The sequence below is a fragment of the Meles meles genome, chromosome 1 (assembly GCF_922984935.1).
Source record: "Meles meles chromosome 1, mMelMel3.1 paternal haplotype, whole genome shotgun sequence".
Classification (NCBI taxonomy): Eukaryota; Metazoa; Chordata; class Mammalia; order Carnivora; family Mustelidae; genus Meles; species Meles meles.
The window spans coordinates 201,283,809-201,305,672 of record NC_060066.1 but is presented as its reverse complement, the minus strand read 5'-3'; the positions used below and the strand labels follow the sequence as shown (position 1 = coordinate 201,305,672).

The window sequence follows — 21,864 nt, the reverse complement described above, 5'->3', positions numbered from 1 at the left end:
CCCTAAAGTCACATAGCAGGCAAACTGGCAGGACAGTGTCTGAACTCAGATATGCCTGAATTCAAAGCCTGTGCACTCTCCTCTGTAGTCACCAGGGTCCTTCAGGCTCCCACTTAGTTCCCCTGCCTCCTACCTGGTGCCGCGTGGGGAGGCTGCCGCCGCGTTTCTGCCACGTGACCTGGGCATTGGCCTGCCCAGCGACCAGGCAGTTCAGATCCAGGGTCTGCCCTTCAGCCACATGGGAGGATGACGACTCGATCCGGACAGGAGGGGTGACCCCCAGCGCTGGGGACAGAAGGCAGAGGGTCAATCCCTGGCTAGAAGTGTGTGTGTGTGTGTGTGTGTGGGCTGTACTGGTCTCGTGGGATCCTGCCAGTGTCTCCCACGGCTAGGCCCCTGGCCCTGCCCTACCCCCAGTACTGCTTACCGGGAACAGAGCCTGCAGGCTCAATGGTCACCAGGACAGAGGCCTCCAGGGGCACCGAGCCACCCACCACGCGGCACACATACTCGCCCGAGTCAACTGGGGACACCTGGTGTAGTCTCAGCAGTGAGCCGTGGGTCTGGCCAGAATGGAGGTGAGCTCAGAGGGGGCCCTCACGAGACCCTGCACCCATAACCCACACGCTTGCCTCACTCTCTGACCCCTGGGGGCCTGGCCATCAGCTGTATCTTGCTTAGGGGGAGACTTGTCCCAAGAGTAGGAGGTGGCCAGGAGGAGCCATGGTGAAATGGGCAAGCACTAATTCCACCTTCCGTCAATTCTAAGACACGCTTTTTAATGTCTCTGAAATCAAGATGCATCTCACAGTAAATAATTTTACAATTATGAGCAGCGACTTTCTTTCCTTAGGAGTATAAAAACTTGTATGCATCTCGCAATGGATAGCATCCTAAGCTGTGCAGAACACAGTAATATTAACGGCATCACAGGAGCAACCGCTCAGCGATTTCTACCTGCCAGAGCTCTGAGCACTTTGCACATATATTAAGTGCCTTCGCCCTGCAAACCCTGCACCCTTACAATTCAGTAAGATAGCACTTTACAGACACTGAAGCTATGGCACGGAGAGGTTAAGTAACTCGCTCAAGGTCACAGGCTGGTAAGTGGTGGAAGCAGCATTCACACCTACGCTGGCCCGTCCTCGAGTCTGGGTTCTAACCATTGTACCAGACACCTGGGCAGTGGCGTCCCAGGCTTTCCCTGACTCCGAGGAGCCAGCCTCCATCCAGCCCCCATCCTTGACCTGCACCACCTAGGGCCTCCCTCCCGTCCCTTCTTGGCCTGTCCGTATTCTAGGCCTATACCTGGTGTCGCGTGGGGAGACTGCCCCTGCGCTTATGCCACGTGACCTGGGCGTGGGCCTGCCCGGGCACCACGCAGTTCAGGTCCAGGGTCTGCCCTTCGGCCACGTGGGAGGAGGAGGACTCGATGCGGATGGGCTGGGAGCTGCCCGGAGCTGGGGGAGAAGATGGTCACCAGTCAATCCGGTTCTCTACAGCTACCCCCGCCCAACCTGTCTTCTGTCCCAGCCCAACCTGGTGGCCCCACTCACGGTAGGCGAAGTTGGCCCCGTGGTTCCTGGTTACTGTGACTGTGATAGAGGCCTCCATCCCATTGCTGGCCCGGCAAACATACTCGCCGGCGTCAGCTGGCGAGGCCTGGAAGATGTACAGGCGGGAGCCGCGGACCTGGGCAGCCAGGGGCAGGGGTGTGAGAGCCTAGCAGATGCCCCTATACCCGGCTCCTCTGAGCTGGGAACTGCCAGCCGCTCAGCTTAGGGGCCAGGACCCCCTCAACTCACTGCCCGAAGCTTGGCCAGGCCAGCCCCTCCCGCCCTCCTGCCACCGCGCACCTGGTGCCTGGCGGGGAGGCTGCCCCCACGCTTGTACCATGTGACCTGGGCATGGGCCTGCCCTGCCACCACACAGCTCAGATCCAGGGTCTGCCCCTCGGCCACCGTGGGGGATGTGGACTCGATCCTCACAGGTGGGACAGGTGCTGGGGCTGTGGGGAAAGAAGCAAAGGTAGCAGATGCCCCCAGGAGAGAGGGCCGGAAGGGTCTACCTCAGGGCCAGTCCGGCCAGGCTCTCATATGCTTGGGGTTTGGTGGCCTGGACTTGATGTCCTCAGCCGAGCTGCCCGGAGAAGAGGGCCAGGGCAGGGGCCAAGCCTTGTAGAAGGGAGCAAGGAAGTGGGGGAGAAGAGGGTAGTTCGGGAGAGGAAGAGGAGGCAGTTGCGTGGCCAGGGGAAAGTGACTGGGAGATAGCGGGTCACCTGGGCCTCCTGTTCCCACCCTCCCAATGGCAGGTGAGGTCACTAGGACCTCAGCCCCTCCTGCGTGCCCTGCCCTTGGCAGTTCCTCACCAGGGATGGATCCTGCAGGGGAGCCGGAGGCCTTAATGTTGACCAGGACAGAGGTCTCCAGGGGCCCGGAGCCAAGGACCACGCGGCACACGTACTCGCCTGAGTCGGCTGGGGACACCTGGTACAGCCGCAGCAGCGAGCCGTGGGTCTGAGTGCAAACAGGGAGGGTTGGAAGGCGACCAGAGGCATCCTATCCACCCTTCCAGCGGGCTGGTCCTGGGGACTGCTGTACCTGGTGCCGAGCGGGGAGGCTGCCCCCGCGCCTGTGCCACGTGACCTGGGCGTGGGCCTGCCCGGGCACCACGCAGTTCAGGTCCAGGGTCTGCCCTTCGGCCACATGGGAAGAGGAGGACTCGATGCGGATGGGCTGGGAGCTGCCCGGAGGGGCTCCTCCAGGAACTGGTACAGAGGAACTAGTAAGCGACCTGGGCTCCTGAGCCCCAGTCCCAGAGCCCTGGGGCAGAGTGCCCTGGGACAGGACCAGGCCCTAGCGTGGGAGGGCAGAGGGAGGCCTTTCTAAGGCTAGGACCATGCTTTTCTACCTCAGCACAGTCAGGCCCCTGCTTCTCTCATCCACCTCCAACTTCGAATTCGAGGCCCATTTGCCCACCTGTGACTCCCTGATCTGTGATGAGCGGCCACGGCCTGTGGGCAACCAAAGCCCTTCAGTGCCCAGGCTGGGCCAACAGACACAGACAAAAACGCTACAACTCTCTTCTAGACGGCCTTTATCATCTGCTCACGCCACAGGGTAGTGCTACTGTTCCCATTTCACAGATGAAGGAACTGAGCCCTAAAACGTGACATGACTTAGTTCAAGGCTAATAAAGGGTGGAGGGAGGATTTCAACCCAGGTCAGTTTAAACTGACTCCCAACTCAGTTTAATCCTGACTGCTGCTTCCTGACAAAATCTGAAACAGTATCCGCACTGTGAGGCCCCAGGTAAGCCAGACCACCCTTGCCCTCACCCTCTGTCCCCTCACATCCCCAGAGCCGGCCTAGAGTGCCCCCTCTTGCCCTGATGTTACTGAAGAGACCAGAGGCACCTTCCCTGGGAGCAGTGGGGGGATCCTAGGGCTCGGTCCCTGCCTGGCCCCGCTTGGCCCCTCACCTGGGGTGTAGCTAGGGCCTGAATGGGTGCTGTGGAAGACAGAGACGATGATGGAGGCCTCCTTGGGGCCTGACTCGTTCTCCACTCGGCATACATATTCTCCAGAATCAGCTGGTGAAACCTGGGGAATCCGTAACCGGGAGCCGTGCACCTGGGACAGGGTGGGACAGAAAAGTGTGTGGACAAGAGGGGACCGTAGTCACCACGCCCTCTGAGCCTTGGTGAGTCATTCATCAAGCTCTCCCTGGCTCCGCTCCAAGCTGCCCCGTGACAGAAGCTGGAGAGGGAGTGAAATCAGGGTTGATGGTTGCCTGTGGAGAGCATCGAATCACCCCCAGGACCCCTGCCACAGGCTCGGGGACCCCCATACCTGGCTGTGGGGAGGGAGACTGCCTCCTCGCTTGTACCATGTGATGGAGGCGTGGGCCAGGCCTGCCACCACACAGTTGAGGTCCAGCGTCTGGCCTTCAGTCACGGACGGTGATGAGGACTCAATTCTGACTGGTGGGGAGCTGGCACCTGAGGCTGGGGCCAGAAGCGAATGGAGTCGGCCTTGGGAGCCCTCCCTGAGCTTTCCCCTCCCCACTGCTTCAGTCCCCAGAGGCCCCGCACCTGGAAGGACAACCACTTGGATCCTGGCCTGCGCAGTGCCCACAGGGCTGGTGGCCACGCAGAGGTAGAAGCCGGCGTCAGCTGCCGTGATGGCCGGGATGAGCAGTGTGGCGATGTCTGTGCGCTCGGACCGGGCCTGCCGCACAGTGAGAAGGGTCAGCTGCCCAAGGGGGCGAGGCAGCCCGGCGAGGGCTAGCCAGCGAGGACGGGTAGGGGGCACGAAACGCAGAGGCAAGCACAGAGCCAATACCGGGGCTCAGTTGGACACAGAGGGCAGAGCCAGGTGGCAAAGCAAGAGGCCGACAGGGGCTACCTGCTCGGGTACACCGGACAGGAGGTCTGAGCAGGCTGTCACTCTGGATGTGAGGAAAACCAGGAGGGGAGGAGACGGGGAAGCGAAGGTGGCAGGTGCTGGAACCCTGCTGAGCCTGAGGGCCTGGCCCAGACAGCTCTCCTCACCTGTGGGGGGAGGCTGCCCCCTTCCTTCTTCCAGGTGATGGTGGCGCTGGGCACGCCCGCAGCCCTGCAGTACAGCCTCACGGTGCGGCCTTCGTACACCTGAGTCCTCTCTGGACTCACCTGGACCCTGGGCCCGCTGCCCCCTGTGCACAGAACCCCATGAAAACAGCCCTCTGGACGATCCGGGTGCTCCCAAGCTCCACCCTCAGTCCTGTCCCCTCACCGTGTACGTGGAGCACGGCCCTGGCCACGTGCTGCCCGGCGCTGTTACGGGCACGACACAGGTACTGGGCTTGATCCGAGGGCTCGACAGCCGGCAGGCGCAGGATGCCGCCGTGCATCTGTGCCTTCTGAGGGAGCTGGCCCCCAGGGCCCCCTGATGGAGAAGGGGTGGTCAGCAGCCCCGGGACTGGCATAGCCAGGCCTGCCGGCTTGCAGACCCCACAGCCTCCAGTCCTGCCCCTGCCTCCCCACCCATCCAGGAGTGGCGGGCCCCGCGGGAAGTCCTGACACGGCTTCACCTGTCCACTCGAGGGTGGGTGCGGGGTTCCCTGTGGCGCTGCAGCGGAACTCGGCCAGCTGCCCGGGCTGCACGGTGAGCTGCGGTGGGTGGATAGAGACCACAGGGGCGGACGGGGTACCCGAGGCTGATGGAGGAGGTGAGGGGGATGCAGTCAGGGTGGGGAGTATCCCCCTTGCTGCTGCTCTCTCTGCCTCTGCTCTAGCCCCCTATGGCTGTCTGTTCACAGAGTGGCCACAGGAAGCTTTGAAAATGTCCGTGGGATCTTTATACTTCCCCACTTCAGGCCTGGCTGTGGCTCCCAGGAGCTTTTAGGATAAAATCCGAACTCCCTGCTGTGATCCACCTTTGCTCACAGCTTCAAGTTCCTCACCTACACCCCCCACTTTTTAAAAAAAATTTACTTATTTATTTGAGAGAGAGAGAGAGCGTGCGCACAAGTGGTCAGGGGAGAAACAGACTCCCCTGTCAAGCGGGGAGCTGGACACGGCGCTCTATCCTGGGACTTCGGGATCATGACCTGAGCGGAAGGCAGACACTTAACCGACAGCCACCCTGGTGCCCCTCACCTACCCCCTTCCATAGCTCCAGCTACACCAGCCCTGACAGTGCTCAAATACATCAAAACGCTCCTGCTTCAGGGCCTTTGCACATGCTGCTTCCTCCACCAAGAACACTCTGCCAGCTCTTCAAGTGGCTGAACGCCTTGTTTTTCTTCAGCTCTCGGCCCAGATGTCACCTCCTCAGAGAGGCCCAGCCTGACCACCCCGTGGAGAGTAGCCACCCTCCTCCTACCTCACGGTATACTCCTATCACAGCCCTCATCGCCATGTGGAATTACGCGGCTTGCTCATTTGTGCCCAGACTTACTGCATCCCTATCACTGCATGTGGCGTGGGAGGGCAGAGCTCCTGTCTGTCCCCTCCCCCTTTTCTTCCATCTGGTCTGGTCAGAGATGGTCACGAACTGCCAGCTGAACAAAGACGCTCGCTAGTCCCGGTGGGCATGGGAGAAGGCTGCAGGGGGATGAGCCCGTCATGGCAATGACCCGTGTACCTTGCACGTGCAGTGTGGCTGTGCCCTGGTCCATGGCGAACATGTTGGAGCCGGTGCACACGTAAGTGCCCGCATCACTCGGCTGGACGTTGCGAATGGTCAGGATGCCATTGAAGTCCATGGCCCTGGTTGGCAGTTTCCCGTTGTGCAGGCGGGTCCAAACGAGGGTGTAAGCTGGAGACTGTGGGCGGGGCCAGGAGGATGGACGGCAGGTTAGAGCAGACACCGGAAGGCAGAGCCTCCCTCCCTGAGGTCCCCACCCGGCTCTGCCCACCTTGCTTTTGGCCGTGCAGATGAAGGTGACATCGGCTCCAGGGCGCACGCTCTGGCTGCGTTGCTCCTCCACGGTCACCGTGATGGGCTTGCTTGGAGCCTCTGTGGGGACAGGAGGCCCACCATGAGCTGGGAGCTGGCCAGGCTCTTGTCCTGTGGCTGCTTTCTCTCTCTCCATCACCCTGTCTGGGAGGGGATTCCCTCCCAGGCTGGCTTCCATTCCACTGTGTTCCCTGGTGCCTCCCTCCCTCATCCTGGCTCAACCCCGTGGTCCACCTTCTTCCTGCTGGCACTGAGCCGCCGCAGGCTGTGCTCTGACAGCCTCTTGCCATGAGCCCACTGGCTCCACTTTAGGATCACCGATCACAAAACCGCTCTCAACACTTCACTCCAACTGGCCTCCTCTGTCAGGTGCGAGTTTCCTTCCTCCGCAACAATTTCGCACCTCCTCCCAACCTCTCCACACACCTGTACCCCCTTCCACGTCCTTGACTAAGGGCTTCGATTCATACTTGCTGAGGGAATCGAAACTACCAGGCCGTTATCTACCAGGTAGATAGTCCTCCAGAAGGCAGATGACTTCGTTCATCTTCCCAAACCTACCCACCCTCCCTCTGCCTCGTCCCTGCAGGATGAGACCCTCCCCTCCCCTCCCCCAGCCCCATGCTGTCTTTCCATGCCCCAAAGGTCTTCCTCCACGGGCTCTCTTGCTACATCAGTCCCTCCTCTCTCTCTTGATCATTCTAGAATTTCCTACTTTGGAAAACACTCCGGTGACCTCATACTCTCTCTTCAGCTACTGCCTTATTTCTTGGCCTTCCTTCAGAACCAAGACTCTTGACGGCATTGTCTATATTTGCTGTCTACATTCGCCTCCATTCTTTGTCTTTCTCTCATCTGGTTTCTACCCTTTCTCTCCACTGAAAGTGGCTCTTGTCAAAGCATGACCTTCAAGGGTCACTGCTCTGCTCACATCTGACTTCCCCAGGGCAGCCGGTGAGGCCAACCGTGCCTTCCCGGAAGCCCCCACCCCCCATGACCCCAAACATACCACGTCCCCCTGCTCTCTTCCTATCTCACTGGCTGCAACTGCTTCACCCCGTTTCGCTGTCCTCTCTCTTCAACTCGACATGTTTGAACTGGAGCTCCTTGGGGCTTCGTAGGCCCTGTCCTTGAGCCACACTCTCGCTGGGCAATTCCATTCTGTTCCATGGCTTTCAACACCTTCTCTGTGCCAAGAGTTCTTGAACTCATTTCTCTGCCGGGACCTCTTTCCTGAATTCCAGGCTTCCATCCCCAAATGCCTGCCTGATGTACCTGCTTAGATGTTTTCTCAAATCCCTCAAACTTCAACAAGTCCAAAACCAACCCTGTGATGCCCTCTGACCTGTGTGTGGCCGGTGCTGCTGGCACCCTGCTCATGTCCCCTTGCCATGTCACTTCAGAGCCGGCCTGCCTGACTTTTGCCAGCTGCTGCATTACTATGCCCGAGGTCATTCTCAGACCACTGGAGACTCCTGCGCTCCCCAACCCCCCGAGGTAGTGCAGAACACAGGGGACCTGGTGCTTCTAGACGAGGCCTCAATCAATCAACCCTGGGGGGCAGGGTGACGCCAAGGTGCACAGCTTACTCTAGAGTTTCCCAGAATTTCAGCCCACGGTGGGAATGTGCTCAGTCACATGCCCTTTACGGGATGCCTTCTCTTTCCTACCTCACCTCACCTGCCAAATAAGCTACCGGCATGTACGCACTCATCCCAGACTCAGCTTTGGGGGAGCCCCAGTGAAAACACTCTCCTGCTAAGCCTACTCTATCTCAGTACAAGGCACCTCTTTACCTATCTGCTGGAACACACGCCCCTGGGCATCAACCTAGCCTTTCTTTCTCTCTCATTGACCACAACCAAATCCTGCCAGTTTTGCCCCTAAAACTAGCCTCTATTCCATCATCTCTCTGTCTCCATGGCCAGCACCTCCATCCAAGCACCACCACCCCCTCACTGTGTCTACAGTCCAGCCTCACAGGGCCTGGGAGGCGGGGAACAGGGACTCACCGGTGACTAGCAGCTCTGCCCGGCTGCTGTTGGCGTGATGGAGATTACGACAGGTGCAGATGTAGACGCCGGCATCCGAGGGCTGGACACTGGGGAAGTGGAGCTCAGAGCCTGGTGGGGAGCGGTTGGGAGCTCGTGAGGCCAGAGGCACTGCTTCTCCCACCCGGTCTTGTGTGTAAGGACAGGATCCCAGCAAACAGGCCTGTGCCTCCCCTCCCACTGGGGTAGCTCACAGGGGCGAGGGGCCCAGGGTCCTGGGTACCTTGATGTCGCTGCTGGGTGCTGCTAGGCAAGGGACGCCCGTCCTCACGGGACCAGTAGAAGTAGTGGGGTGAGTTCCCGCTGACCTGGCACCGCAGGGAGTGGGAGCCGCCTTGGGTTACTATGCTCCGAGCTGGATGCACCTGGACCACCAGTGGGGCTGCAACTGCTCGAGGCAGGACAGGAGAGGCCATTCAGGCAGGAAGCTCCCAGCTCGAGCCATTGTGTCATGTCTGTCTCCCCAAAGACTGGCATGCCCCATCCTTAGCCCTGTCTCCCTGGACACAGCAGCTCTCAAACTCCCTAGGCTCACCGCCTTGCCCATCCCCCTCTCCTGGGCCCCTAATCCCACTTACCTTGTGGCAGGCACCGGCCCCCCTGCACGTTGGGGTTACCCACGTAACCAGGGGCACATCTGTAAGGAGGAACAAAGCTCAGCTCTGTCAGGCCCTAGGCCCCAGGGGACTCGGTGCCTCACAGTGGACTTGGGGAGCCAGAAGCCCGTGGGGGTGTGCCCAGTGGGGGGTGGGGAAGCTCGCAACTCTGGAAGGACTTTAGATACTGAAGAGACCCCAACACAGGGCCTCACTGAGCTTAGAAAGGGGAGGACAGGGCAATGTCAGCAGATTGGATAACGGGGCTAATGAGGCCTTTATCCTCCAGGAAAACATTTATTCGACACATATTTGTTGAGCAACTACAATGCGAGGTTATGAAAATACGACAATGAACATGGTGAAGCTTTTGCTCCTGTAGAACTCAGTCATGGGAAACCAACACAGGAACTATGTAGACGAGAGTGAGGGACAGAGACGGGGGGCAGGACCCAGCCCTGAGAACCAAGAGGCTCCCCGAGGATGGCACTGTGGAGCTGGTCAATTCCTCTGGAACAGACTGTACTTCAGAGAACTCCCCACTGCCCGTAAGGATGTATTTGTATGACTACTCGCTGTCCCGTCCTCCGCGTCAGGTGGTAGGCTCCCTAAAGCCTGGGACTGAATCTGTTTCGTTCACTTTATCTCCAACACCTCGGCACACTACATGGTATACAGTAGATGCTCAATAAAAATGTGCTGAATAGTGAATGAAGCTGAGCTCTGAAGGCTAAACCGGAGTTAGCCAGAAAGGGAAGAACGTTCCAGGTAGAGGGAACAGCACGTGGAAAGCTCTGAACATCAAGAAGTCAAGAGGTTAAGCCCACCTACAGTAGGTTTGGGGGTCAAAACTGGCAGGAGCTTGGGCGTGGCCCTAGGACAATGGGGACTCCTGGAAGGGCTTTGGGCAGGGGAGAGATGTGATCCCGGCAGGGACATGCCAGAGCCACAGCATCCGGGGCTCTCCCCTAGGAGTCTACTATAGACTGCCCGCCCCCCACTCCGCCACTCCTCCATTCATCCTGTTTGCAAACTTACTGCTCACAGTACTGGCCTGTGTAGCCAGGTTCGCAGGCCGTGCAGCGATACCCACCAGCCCCCAGGCTCTCACAGGTACGGGAGAACCTGCGACAGAGGAGGCAGAGGTCAGGCCCCGGGACGCCCACTCTCCACCCCACATCCTCTGCATTCACCCCCCCCCGCCCCAGGAGGGCACCCACATGTTCTCAGGGTTGGCGAGCGGGCAGGCGCAGGGCTGGCAGTCCTCCGGTGTCCCAGCCGTGGCGTCTCCGTAGTAGCCAGGTGCACACAGCTCGCAGAACTCCCCGGCGGCGTGGTGTCGGCACTGCTACAAGGCACAAGAGCGTCGGCCGCTCACCGGTCGGCAACGTTTACCAAAAACTGCACAATTTCATAATTCCCGGGTTTGGAAGTGCCGTGTTTGTGAGGTTTTGTTTTGTTTTTTAAAGATTTTACTTATTTATTTGACACAGAGAGAGCAAGGGAGAGAGACAGAGAGCAAGCATAAGCAGGGGGAGCTTCTGGCAGGGGAGAAGCAGGCTTCCCGCTGAGCAGGGAGCCCAACGTGGGGCTTGATCCTAGGACCCTGGGATCATGATCCGAGCTGAAGACAGCTGCTTAACCCACTGAGCCACCCAGGCGCCCCATTTGTGAGCCTATCTTACAGCAATAATTGTAGAATGGCAGCAAGCTGTCACTGCAGGTGTACCCCTCAGTGGGGTTTAGAACGGCCAAATGCCAGAAACAAAAGTGAACAGGGAACTGGACAGATGAAAATGAACATCCACCCCCACAGCTATCCAAAAGGATGATGTCAATATATCACTGTAGGTTCACTATATTGGAACTTAAATTAAAAATATAATCAAAAAAATTTTTTAAAGATTTATTTATTTGAGAGAGAGAGTGTGTATGCACATGAGCCTATGTGAGTAATGAGAGGGGCAGGGGGCAGGGAGACAGAGAATCCCAAGTAGGCTCCCACACCGAGCATGGAGCCCAACACAGGGCTTGCTCCCATGACCCCGAGATCATGATCTGAGCTGAAACCAAGAGGTGAGCATTCAACTGACTGAACCACCCAGGCGCTCCAATACAAATTTTTTTTAAAAGGATGATGTTGATTGTACTTTTTTTTCTTAAAAGATCTTCTTTATTGGGGGACCTGGGTGGCTCAGTCAGTTAAGTGTCTGCTCAGGTCATGATCCTGGGGTCCTGGGATCCAGTCCCACATCGGGCTCCCTGCTCAGTGAGGAACCTGCTTCTCCCTCTCCCTCTGCTGCTCCCCCTGCTTGTGCTCTCTCTCTCCGTCAAATAAATAAATAAATAATTTTTAAAAAAGATTTTATTATTAATATTATTATTATTTTTTAAAGATTTATTTATTTGACAGATAGAGATCACAAGTAGGCAGAGAGGCAGGCAGAAAGAGAGAGAGGAGGAAGCATGCTCCCCGCTGAGCAGAGAGCCCGATGCGGGGCTCGATCCCAGGACCCTGGGATCATGACCTGAGCTGAAGGCAGAGGCTTTAACCCGCTGAGCCACCCAGGCGCCCCTATTATTAATATTATTAACATATAATGTATTATTAGCCCCAGGGGTACAGGTCTGTGAATCATCAGTCTTACACACTTCTCAGCACTCACCATAGCACATACCCTCCCCAGTGTCCATAACGCAGCCACCCTATTCCTACCCTCCGCCCCCCAGCAACCCTCAGTTTGTTTCATGAGATTAAGAGTCTCTTACGGTTTGTCTACCGTCCCGATAATAAAAAATATATATAATAAAAAAAGATTTTCTTTACTTGAGAGACTGAGTGAGTGAGAGTGAACAAGAGAGAGAAAAAGGAGCAGGGGGAGGAGCAGAGGGAGAAGGAGACTCCCTTGATTGCACTTTACATTCTTCTACCCAAACACCTGTGACGTCAGAGAAACGTAAAGGTATACACCTGGGTAGGTGGGGCAGAGCTTTGTAATTCACGCTTCTTCATAAAAATATGTGTGGGTTTTATGTTCTCCAATGAGATTCATGTTTGTTTTATTAACAGAGCCTGCTGCTTGCTCTGCGTTTAGCCGGGGGTCTGTCAAACACCCAGTCCTTGACCCTGGTGGGGGGGGGGTCTACACACAGACACAGACAGACACACAGATACACAGACACAGACACACACACCACCCTGAAAAGTTCCCAGACAAGTAACAGTTTAATGATCTGGAAAGACACACAGATACACAGACACAGACACATACACACACCCGCCCTCCCGAAAAGTTCCCAGACAAGTAACAGTTTAATGATCTGGAAAGACGTTCATGAACTTGGAAGCAAAAAAGCTGATCATCAAACACAATGAAGCTATGTTTACTTGTAAAACAAAAGACACATTGGTATGTGTAAATATCTGCCCAGAAAAAGAATAAAAAGTTCTACCCACACTAATGCGGACAGTGATTACCTCCAGGTGGTAGGATTATAGGGCATTTTTACTTTCTTTTTGGCTTGTCTCTGTAGCCTGATGCTTCCACAGAGAACAAGTGTCACTCTAGTGAGAGGACAGAGCAGGAAGCAAAGGTTTTTGTTGTTGTTGTTGTTTTAAGATTTTATTTATTTATTTGACAGACAGAGATTCCAAGTAGTCAGAGAGGCAGGCAGAGAGAGAGAGGAGGAAGCAGGCTCCCCGCTGAGCAGAGAGCCTGATGCGGGGCTCTATCCCAGGATCCTGAGACCATGACCTGAGCTGAAAGCAGAGGCTTTAACCTGCTGAGCCCCCCAGGTGCCCCGCAAAGGTTTCTTTATAGAGAAAATGTTATTCCCTCTTCTGGGCACCCCCACCCCCCATAGACTGGGGGTTCAAGGCCTACTTGCCCAAGCTTGCCCCTCCCTGCCTCCCAGGCAGGCCCTGTGCCCCACCCAGGCCCAGACAAACTGATCCCTGCCCCTGGTATGGCTTACCGAGCAGGCCCCCGTCTCTGGGTGGCACAGGTCTGAGTGGCCGTTGCACTCACACAGCTCACAGTGGCCAAGGTAGAGCCCACTGCCAGTGCGCGTGTAGCCCGGGGCACAGTCCTGGGGAGAGAGGAGGGCTGGTCTCTATCTCCATTGTGGTCCCATCCGGAGCCTACAGACCGGAATCCTCTCCCTCCTGTGGCTCTCCAGTCTCGACTCCCATTGGTTCTAGACTGGGAAATCCCGGGCCCAGCTCCCCTACCCGACAGCATCCTCTCTCTGGAACCTCGCGCCCTCTCCTTGTGTTCACTTTCTCAACACTCAGAAGCTGGGACTGTGTCTGTCCCCATCCTGCCTGGCACCTCCATTCGGGGAGTTACTGACGTCCCAGTTCACCCTTAACGGAGAACACATATCCATGTGCCCTTTTGGTTCCTGAAAATTCTGGCCGGGTTTCTCCTGAAAAACTTAATTCTCTGATGAAAACAAGGTTCTGGAGGCCCAGATTCGGAATGAGCCCTTGGAGGTCTTTACCTTCACCTTTACGCTCAGTAAACAAAGTGAAAGAGGCAGCACGCATGCGATCGCGGATGTTTTTACCCATTCTAAGTGAGTAATCATGGGTTCTGAAAACAAAGAATTTCTATTCATCACCCCTCCTTTGAAACCCCTCCAGGCCCTCCCTCTCCAACCATTTCAAAGGGATGTTTAGAAATCTGTGTTGCTTCGCTGCTGATTCTGCTGCTCTCCCCAGGGCTTCTCCTTCAAAATGTGTTAAATTTTCTCACTTCAAAGGATATGAAGATCGTATATTTGAATTTGAAAGTTCTTGTGGCCACAGCAAAGGTGCACAGATGTGAAACGGAGGAGACGTGTACTCTCCATCGGGGAGTTCCCGAGTCCGGGTGCTGGCTGGTCCCACACTTGACCTCTGGGCCGCCCACCTGACACTGCAGCTCTGCCCGCGCCCCTCCCTCATCTCCCTCCTCCGTTCCAAGCTCACTCATCCAGCGTGGACCAGTCGCCGCATGGTCTCCACCCAAAGCATGGGGATGCTCTTGGGTTCTCTGCAACTGACAGGCCTCTGTTCCACCCACCCCCCTGCCCTCCCTCTAAATAGGACTCCACTGGGGTCATTCGCCAGGCCAGAGGAATTTTCCTGAGGCCCAGCACAGATCATAGCACTCCCTTCACAGCTTGGCATTCCCTACTGAACAGAGCCTTGTTCTGGACCTAAGGAAGTGGCCCCAACCCCCCAACCCCCCGCTTTCTGGGGGGAGGAGGGTCCCTTCTGCATTGTAGCCTACATCCCCATACATTCCTCCTTCTGAGCTTCTGCTACGTGCACCCTCCTGCCCATATCCCTACCCAGCTCCACACTGTTTACCTCCTTGAGGCTTGTCTATGCTCTGCTTTGGCCAAGGGTAATTTGTATCTGGTACTGTCTCCCTGCCTCTGGGGTGCACCCTGGGAGCAAGAGCTGGGTCTTAGCCTTGGCCGAGTGTAGCTGGAAGCCCTTGGGTAAGCCACTCACCCTTCAGAGCCTCTATTCAAAAAGAATCTGTTCAAAGGGGAAAATTCCACATCTCTCGGGGGTGTCCAGAAGAATAAAAGAGACACCGCGCAGGACATGACCGTTATGGCGGCATCACAGGCCACGGAAATGCCAGTTGGCCAGCTTGCTGACCCAGCTGGACTAGAGCAGGCGCCCGGGCTGGCCACACTCACTTGGCAGGATAAACCAACGTAGCCCGGGGGACAGCGGCATTCCTCCACCTCCAGGGCGCGGGGTCCTGCTGAGGGCCCGGGCTGGGCCACCTCCAGGCTGACAGAGCTGATGCTGGCTGCCAGTGGCATTGAGGAGAATGTGGCCCGGACCAGGAGCTCATCCAGGTCGGCCAATGCCATCAGGAGATGTTCCCGCGTGGCTGGCTGCCCGTCAGGCCTGCGCCAGAATTCCTGGGGGGTGGGGGGGACAACAGCAAGAGTGGGTGAGGGGTGTTGGACTTTGTGGGCTAGTCCCGCAGCGCCCCCTACCTGAACCCCTGGCCTCCAGGCACTGGCTGGGGATAGGCGGGGGTAGCTGGCATCAGAGCCGGGCTCCAAAGCAGGGTGAGCGGTAGGGGAGGGTCAGCCAGGATGTGGTTGGGTGACCCTCACCTCTCGGAGAGTGATCTCAAAGCTCTTCCTCTCGGAGCCTTGCAGAGCTGGCTGGGAAGCCACCAGCATGATGTTGTTGCCCTGGGGAGATAGCAGCAGGATTAGGAGGGGAACCAAGGGGCTCTCAGGGACAGAGGGGTCCTCTGCCAGTCCCAGCCTCTCCACAACACAAGCCTCCCAGCTCTCTGATTTCCCAAGCTCATGTGCCCAAAGGAATCAGGTATGTGCTCACTGCCCCCTTCTCCCAGCAGCTGGGCCTCTGCCAGGGTAGTGCCTAACCAGATGGTGAGGGTGAGAGGAAATGGGCCAGAGCCCCCCAGCTCGTGCCAGGCTGGCAGAGTGCTGGGCTGAAAGGACAGAGGGTGCCCGCCCGGCTGGAGTCCATGTGCTCACCGTGATCTGGATGTCAGGGTCAGACAGTGGGCTACCCTGCCCTCCGGCTGTATAGGAAAGGGTGTATCGCAGCTTTCCGCCATAAGCCGCCACCTGCAGAGAGGCAAGCCCTGTAGTCAGAGCCTGATCCTGCCTTCAGTGGCCCTAACAGCCAGAGGCGGAGCCTCTCAAGGCAGTTTTGCACAGGTCCTGTCCCCTCCATTCAACCAGAGGCCCCTCCATTCAACCAGAGGCATCTGGTTACTTAGAAGACAGGACATCCCTCAGTTCTTTCAGTCTTGGACCTGCTGGCGGGGCCCCTGAGCAGCCTTGATGACTCAGCCAACAAGTTTCAATCCCCTTTCCATTTGAAGAAACTTCCATAAAGTAGACAGGGGTACTGAGAGTGACCATCATGAGCAGGCCACAGAAGGTTCAAAAGTTCCCAGCCATGTGGGTAGGGTTGAGGGTGAGCCTTCCGAGGTCTTGTCTCTCAGGCAGGTGGGTTTTGTCTGCTGAGAATCCACTTCCCAGCTTTTTGCAAACTGTAGCCCTGGTTTCCTTTAAAGGAAGCTCTGTCCTACAGAATGCCCATGTGGTTTGAGGGCAGACGTGAGCCAGGTCTGGTCAAGGGGCCTGTTCCACCACCTTCCTTCCCCTCCAATGGGGTGGACATGAAAACCTGGCACTTCTGCTCTTTCAACTGGAACAGAGATACTCCCTTTACTAGTCAGACTGGAAGCCAGAGAATGATGCCACTCGAAATGAAAGTCCTAAGCAGCCCCTGGACCCAGCCATGCCTGATGCCAACATCCTTGGATTTTTTAGTTATAAGAGCCAATAGATTCTCTGTCACATACAAGCCAGCTGGACTTGGGTTTTCTGTTATTCATAACTGGAAGAATCCTTAGGCTTCCTGCTAGGGGCTTTCACGGGAGCCGCTGAGGCCCTGGCTCTACCCCAGAACTTTCTCTCGTCTGCCACTAGGGCAGAAATTCAGATCAACACCAGTGTGTCGGTCCTCGCCTTTGTGTTCATTTGTGTGTTCAGGCAGTTGGTGAGCATTTATTAAATGCCTACTGACTACATGCCAGGCGTGGTATGAGCTACCTCAGTCCTGTGGATGTTCTCTACATATTCCGAGTGAGGTATAACTGGTTAACAGTGGAACAACTAGTTTCCAGCTTGCTTGGATGCCGGCAAGTTCATCACCACATCCAGGACCCAGCTGCCAGCAGTGTGCAGGAAGGTGGCTCAGGGAGCAGACTCTCAAGTGTGAGACCAGAGTTCCACGTCCAGCTGTCCTGGCTGCACAGCCCTGGACAACTCACTTAACCTCTCTGAGCCCTGCTTCCCTCCCAATGGAAACGGCAGTAAAAAGAAGCTTGAAGGGCAGCATGAAGACGAAGTAATACAGGCTGTACAAAACTCTGCCTGGAGCAGAGTGCCCGCAGAGCACTTGCCAGCTTCTCAGGACTCCTGGCTCTACCCTTGGCTTTAGCCCATCTTTCTTCTCATACCCTCTGGACCACACTGTCCTATCTGCTTCTCCAAATACTTTATTACACATTATTTGTATTCTTAAGAGGCACTCTTGTGTTTGGAACAGGCCAGAGTTGATGTCAATCCTAACACTATTGCCAATGGTAATAGCAATGATATTGACAGTGTTGATGACGACAGGAATGACTATGAGACAAACACTACACCGTGGGAGGCCAGGGTCATCTCTTGTCCATACGTAACACAGTGCACAGGAGGTGCTAAATTAACGCTCCCTGAAGGAATGAATGCAGAGCCAAGGGCCAGGTCAGGGATCTGGATACAGGTGTCAGACCCCAGGCAAGTCCCTTCCCCTTTCTGAGCTTTGGTCTACCCATCTGTATCATAAAGAGCTTTGACAAAGCGCTCTCAAATATTTTGGGATTCGATGATACCCTGCTACCCCCCAACTCCTTGTTACTCCTTGTTACCTTGTTCCCCAGGAAGGCTTGGGGCAGCTGCCAATAATAGAGATTCCCAGGAAGCAGAGAGAAGCCTTCATAGGAGAGAGAGAACTAGGACAGAAGGACAGGTGGTGAGAGCTGAGGGGGTTGGGGTGAGGTGGGGGGATGATGAGAGCACAGTTAGAGTCCTGGTAGGGACACGTACACAGGCATGCACGCACACACATACCCTTGAGGGAGGCCCCAGGGGCGGGGGGCAGAGGGATAGAAGCCCCCGGCCCAGAGCTCAAGTTCTGGCCCTGCTCTTGGGACAACTTGCTCCCCATCTCTGGACCCAGATACCACTTCAACTGCTGTCACTGAGCATGGTTGGACTGGTGGTCCTCGTGTCTGCTGTGTGCCTCTTGGGGACCCCACGATGACTTATATGGCACACCAGAAGACTTTTAAAAATTTCATGGGTATTGTGTATTGGAAAATGTATGTGACTAGCACAAAGGAGGTGGTATGTCAGTGATTTAAAGGGAAATAAATCTGAGGGACCCCTGGCTGGCTTAGTCAGTGGAGCAGGAGACTCTTGATTTTGGGGTCGTGGGTTTGAGCCCCACGCTGGGTATAGAAATTACTTAAAAAATAAAATAAATGGAAATTTGAAGTATATAATAGTCCAGGTAGTAGGCAGACACGGCAGAATTGGTGACGCTGGTTCAGCAGCAACTGCAGTCTAGAAAACACGGTGGGTGCGGGCCTCTTGGAGGGTGCCTTGGCACATACCTGAGAGCCTGCCGAGGAGGGCCCAGAAGCTGAGGAGGAGGAGGAGGAGGAGGAGGAGGAGGAGGAGGAAGAAAGTGGGGCTGCTTGCAGAGCAGCTGCAGGCTGGGCATGGGGCAAGAGGCCCCGGGCGGGGGGCTGGGGGTGGGCAGCAAAGCTGGAAAGGAGCTGCCAGATCTCTGCATCCATCCGCCTCTGGGCCTCATCCACCTGGGGGACCAGGAGAGGGAGGACAGAGGAAAGGAGCAGAGAGGGACAGAAAGGACACCATGATGACTTGCTTCCCATCAGGCCGCCCCAGGCCCACTGAGCCACCTACTACTTCTGAGCTAACTGTTCAGAAGGGTCTGGCCTTCTGGTCCTTGTTCTTGATGTCCTCTTGCTCCTCATGAGCCCGGGGGGGGGGGGGTATCCCCGGGAGGCCCAGGTGACTGTGGGGAGAAGCCCACACAGAAGATACCTCCTGGCAAGAGACAGGCTGTGGCTCTGTCCAGCTCCCAAGGGGCCTCTGTGTCTGGGGAGGCTGCTCCGTGGGCCTCACTTACCATCCATGTCCGTGGTGGCAGCCCACGCCATTCACAGCTCTGGAATGTTTCCCGAGGGCAACACTGGAGGGGACTGGGCATTAGGCTGGGGTCTGGGTTGGGGGCAAATGGCTCAGGAAGGCCAGGGCCTCAGCTCAAGGCTCTTGCTTAAACTATACTCTCTGGTCTGCATGGGGCCCCAGACACAGCCTGTCCCAGCCAGGCCCTAAGTTACCTGTGATAGCCGCTGGGCCCGGGCCTGAGCCCGGCCCCTGCCCTCTGGGGGCCCCATGGTCCTGCCAACTGTCACAGCTGTCCGCAACTGCTCCTCTGAGAGGGATGTGCGGTTCTGATGGGGGGTGGGGGGGCACAAGCCAGCTCAGACCTCCCAGGGTCCCAGTGTCGGAGCCCCAGGGAGAGTCCTCTCCCCATGGATACAGTAGCCAGAAAGGCCCACACTGGGGAAGACGACACACATCCCCCCTCCAGGCTGGCACACAGAGGGTAACGCTAGGCTACCGAAGGGGCACATGCACTCAGAGCGTTAACGGAGGTTGCTGGGGAGGTAGTGCTAGGGTAACCTGGTGGGCTGGGTATAGTCACGTGGTTTAGCATCGAGTTAGTTTTCCTGCCATCACGGCCACCACTCTGGACACAGACAGCAGGAGCTAGGACCTGACCACCCAGTGGTTGGGGCACACACCATCCCAGCTCTAACTCCTGGTACCACAGGGCTGGGGCACACTGGTGCCCTGACTGTGGGGCCATCGGGCACTGCCTGGCTTCATGCAGACCCACATCTCCTTGGGCCTGGGCATTCCCCCATGCAGGACTGAGAGTGTCCAAGAATACCATGACTGTGTCACATCCATTTCACACCACTCAGATCACGGGCCTACCTGATGAGCCCAGCGCATCTGTGCAAAATATGCCTCCCTCTGCGGGGTGCAGGGAAATGCCAAGAGAAGGAGTCAGAGAGAGAGAGAGATGTGTGAACTCCAGGCCAGGGCAAGAGAGACGCACACAGGGAAGTCGGGAAGCCAGGAGGGGAGGAACCAGAGAGGGAGAAGGGACTAGAAGGTCAGCCTTTGGGAGGCTGGGATAAGTGGGTTTGTCCCAGGAAGAAGGACAGCGCAGCTTGGGAATTGCCCCTCCTGTGTCCCTGACCTCCCTGGGATCCTGGGAGAGGGGACACGTCTGCTTGACTGCTGACCTTGGCCAGCAAGGGCCTCCTGTACCCAGACCATCTTTTTCTGGTTGCCACTGGATGGCACGGACTGCTCGAGGAACACATTCGGACGCGGCTGCTCTGGAGTCTGCTCCTTGGATGCGCCTCCCCCACCCCTCCCTTCACCACCATCATCACCAAACCACACCTTATTTCTGGCCAGTGGAGTATCTAAGAGCAGCCTCTGACCTGGCTCTGAAGGCCAGCCCTGCCACCTTCTGGGTGTCCCCTTCATTTCCTCCCAGGACAGGGGATAGGAGTGGTGATTTACAACACGTACGAGCTCTTAGAACAGTGCCCATGAGAGCTCAAGAAACAGGAACTATCATCAGAGTTAAGACCACCACCAAGCACCCAGTAAGCACAGAACCAAAAGCCTAGATGAGGGAAGGTGGAGGGAACAAATGCATGGTATTGAACTTGTGCTGTCTCATCTGTCCCTGTATTTCCAAGGCCTTGCCCAGGACCTATGTATTGCCTGAAAGCTAATAATCATCAACAGGAGGGTACTCCTCATGGGCAGGGCACGAACTCCCATTCTCCCAGCCGCCCTGGAGCTGAGGTTAATTGAAAGGTAATCAACCAGTCAGCGGGAGAGCTGGGTTTAGACTGAGGACTCTGACTGCAAAGGCATTGAATCCCAATGTGGCCAACGCCTGCTCTGAGATCAGCTTGCGTTGGCATCCCGGCTGACCTCGGGGCTCCCTAGGGCCTGGCTCAGAACCCGCGGCCGGGGAGGGCCTGCCAGGCCTCACTGTACATCACACCTTGTCTCCTTGGTAGGCCTCTGGCAGCTGCCAGTAGAAGGACTCATGGCCGAGCTGGGCGAAGTTGCCAAAGGACAGCTGGGTGCCTTCGGGCACAGGTTCCACGGTGAAGCCTCCTGTCAGGCGGCTGTTCCGCTGGGGGTTCACCAGGGCAAAGCCTTGGAAGTCCCCAGGGGCAAAGCGGGTGGAGATCTGGCAGCAGAGAGAAGACGGGGTGTCAGCCCTGTGCTTGGGGCCGTCACCTTGGTGGGGGAGGGTCGGGGAAGGCATCAGGGTGGGTCATGGGGGCATTGCTGAGAGCGGGGCGAAGACAGAAGTGACGGGGGAATGGGGAGGCTACGGGGGAGAAGAAAGGGGCACGGGGTTCAGTGATGACACAAGCGATAAAGGGGTCCCAGGAAGGGTATGAGGGTCGGGTCGAGGGTCGCTGGGATCCGTGCTTACAGGGGCCATAGTGGGGGCCTGGAGATGGGTGTCCTTACAAGCAGAGAGAACGCCAGGGGGCCAGCTTTCCGACCGGCCCCCCGGAGGGCTGGGGGGGGCGGGGGGGGGGGGCCAAAGTGCGGCGCATGCGCACACGCACGCGCATGCACACGCACACGCGCAGGCGCACTTACCAGGTGGCGGACATAGGAGGAGCTGGCGCACTGCTGGGTGACGCCCATGCAGAAGCAGGGCAGGCAGCCGTCCGGGTTGCTGGCGCTCAGGAAGAAGTGGTGGGGCCGGCAGTGACTGCATGTGTGGCCTTCCACCTGAGCCTGGGAGGACGGACGGGAGGGTGGGCATGGGGGGCTCAGAGGGCAGCTCTTTCACCTCTGGTAGCCTTTGAGGTCAGCCTCCCGGTCACGTCCCGCAGTTCTGGGGGAGTCCCAGCAGCCCCCAGGCCTAGGCCCGACTCCCGTGGGCTGCTGCCTGATTTCCCACCGGGCCCATGCTGTGGGGCAGCGATGGGGCCTCTGGGGAAAGGTGGGGGTGGGTGTCTCAGGGACAGCCCCAAGGGTACGGTGAGAGGGAATGCCAGGGCAACCCCCAAGGGCT

The 21,864-nt window shown here is 57.2% G+C and overlaps 1 protein-coding gene across 6 annotated transcripts in view; it reads right to left on the bottom strand.

Moving 5' to 3' along the window:
- HSPG2 (heparan sulfate proteoglycan 2) overlaps positions 1 to 21,864 on the bottom strand; it is a 98,893-nt gene that overhangs the window by 20,771 nt on the left and 56,258 nt on the right. For 5 of the 6 annotated variants that reach the window (XM_046000418.1, XM_046000454.1, XM_046000434.1 and 2 more), the window contains 26 exons: positions 21,444 to 21,584; positions 20,827 to 21,018; positions 15,612 to 15,704; positions 15,219 to 15,299; positions 14,787 to 15,017; positions 13,065 to 13,178; positions 10,310 to 10,437; positions 10,128 to 10,214; positions 9,072 to 9,130; positions 8,717 to 8,881; positions 8,455 to 8,565; positions 6,402 to 6,502; positions 6,128 to 6,308; positions 5,073 to 5,198; positions 4,775 to 4,927; positions 4,552 to 4,694; positions 4,093 to 4,228; positions 3,851 to 4,005; positions 3,481 to 3,631; positions 2,601 to 2,767; positions 2,369 to 2,516; positions 1,857 to 2,008; positions 1,557 to 1,692; positions 1,309 to 1,460; positions 428 to 563; positions 134 to 285 (listed from right to left, as the gene is read on the bottom strand). In XM_046000418.1, coding sequence (XP_045856374.1) covers positions 134 to 285; positions 428 to 563; positions 1,309 to 1,460; positions 1,557 to 1,692; positions 1,857 to 2,008; positions 2,369 to 2,516; positions 2,601 to 2,767; positions 3,481 to 3,631; positions 3,851 to 4,005; positions 4,093 to 4,228; positions 4,552 to 4,694; positions 4,775 to 4,927; positions 5,073 to 5,198; positions 6,128 to 6,308; positions 6,402 to 6,502; positions 8,455 to 8,565; positions 8,717 to 8,881; positions 9,072 to 9,130; positions 10,128 to 10,214; positions 10,310 to 10,437; positions 13,065 to 13,178; positions 14,787 to 15,017; positions 15,219 to 15,299; positions 15,612 to 15,704; positions 20,827 to 21,018; positions 21,444 to 21,584 — 3,591 coding nt within the window. The remainder of the gene's footprint in view (positions 1 to 133; positions 286 to 427; positions 564 to 1,308; positions 1,461 to 1,556; positions 1,693 to 1,856; positions 2,009 to 2,368; positions 2,517 to 2,600; positions 2,768 to 3,480; positions 3,632 to 3,850; positions 4,006 to 4,092; positions 4,229 to 4,551; positions 4,695 to 4,774; positions 4,928 to 5,072; positions 5,199 to 6,127; positions 6,309 to 6,401; positions 6,503 to 8,454; positions 8,566 to 8,716; positions 8,882 to 9,071; positions 9,131 to 10,127; positions 10,215 to 10,309; positions 10,438 to 13,064; positions 13,179 to 14,786; positions 15,018 to 15,218; positions 15,300 to 15,611; positions 15,705 to 20,826; positions 21,019 to 21,443; positions 21,585 to 21,864) is intronic. The other variant, XM_046000426.1, reaches the window with a different exon arrangement.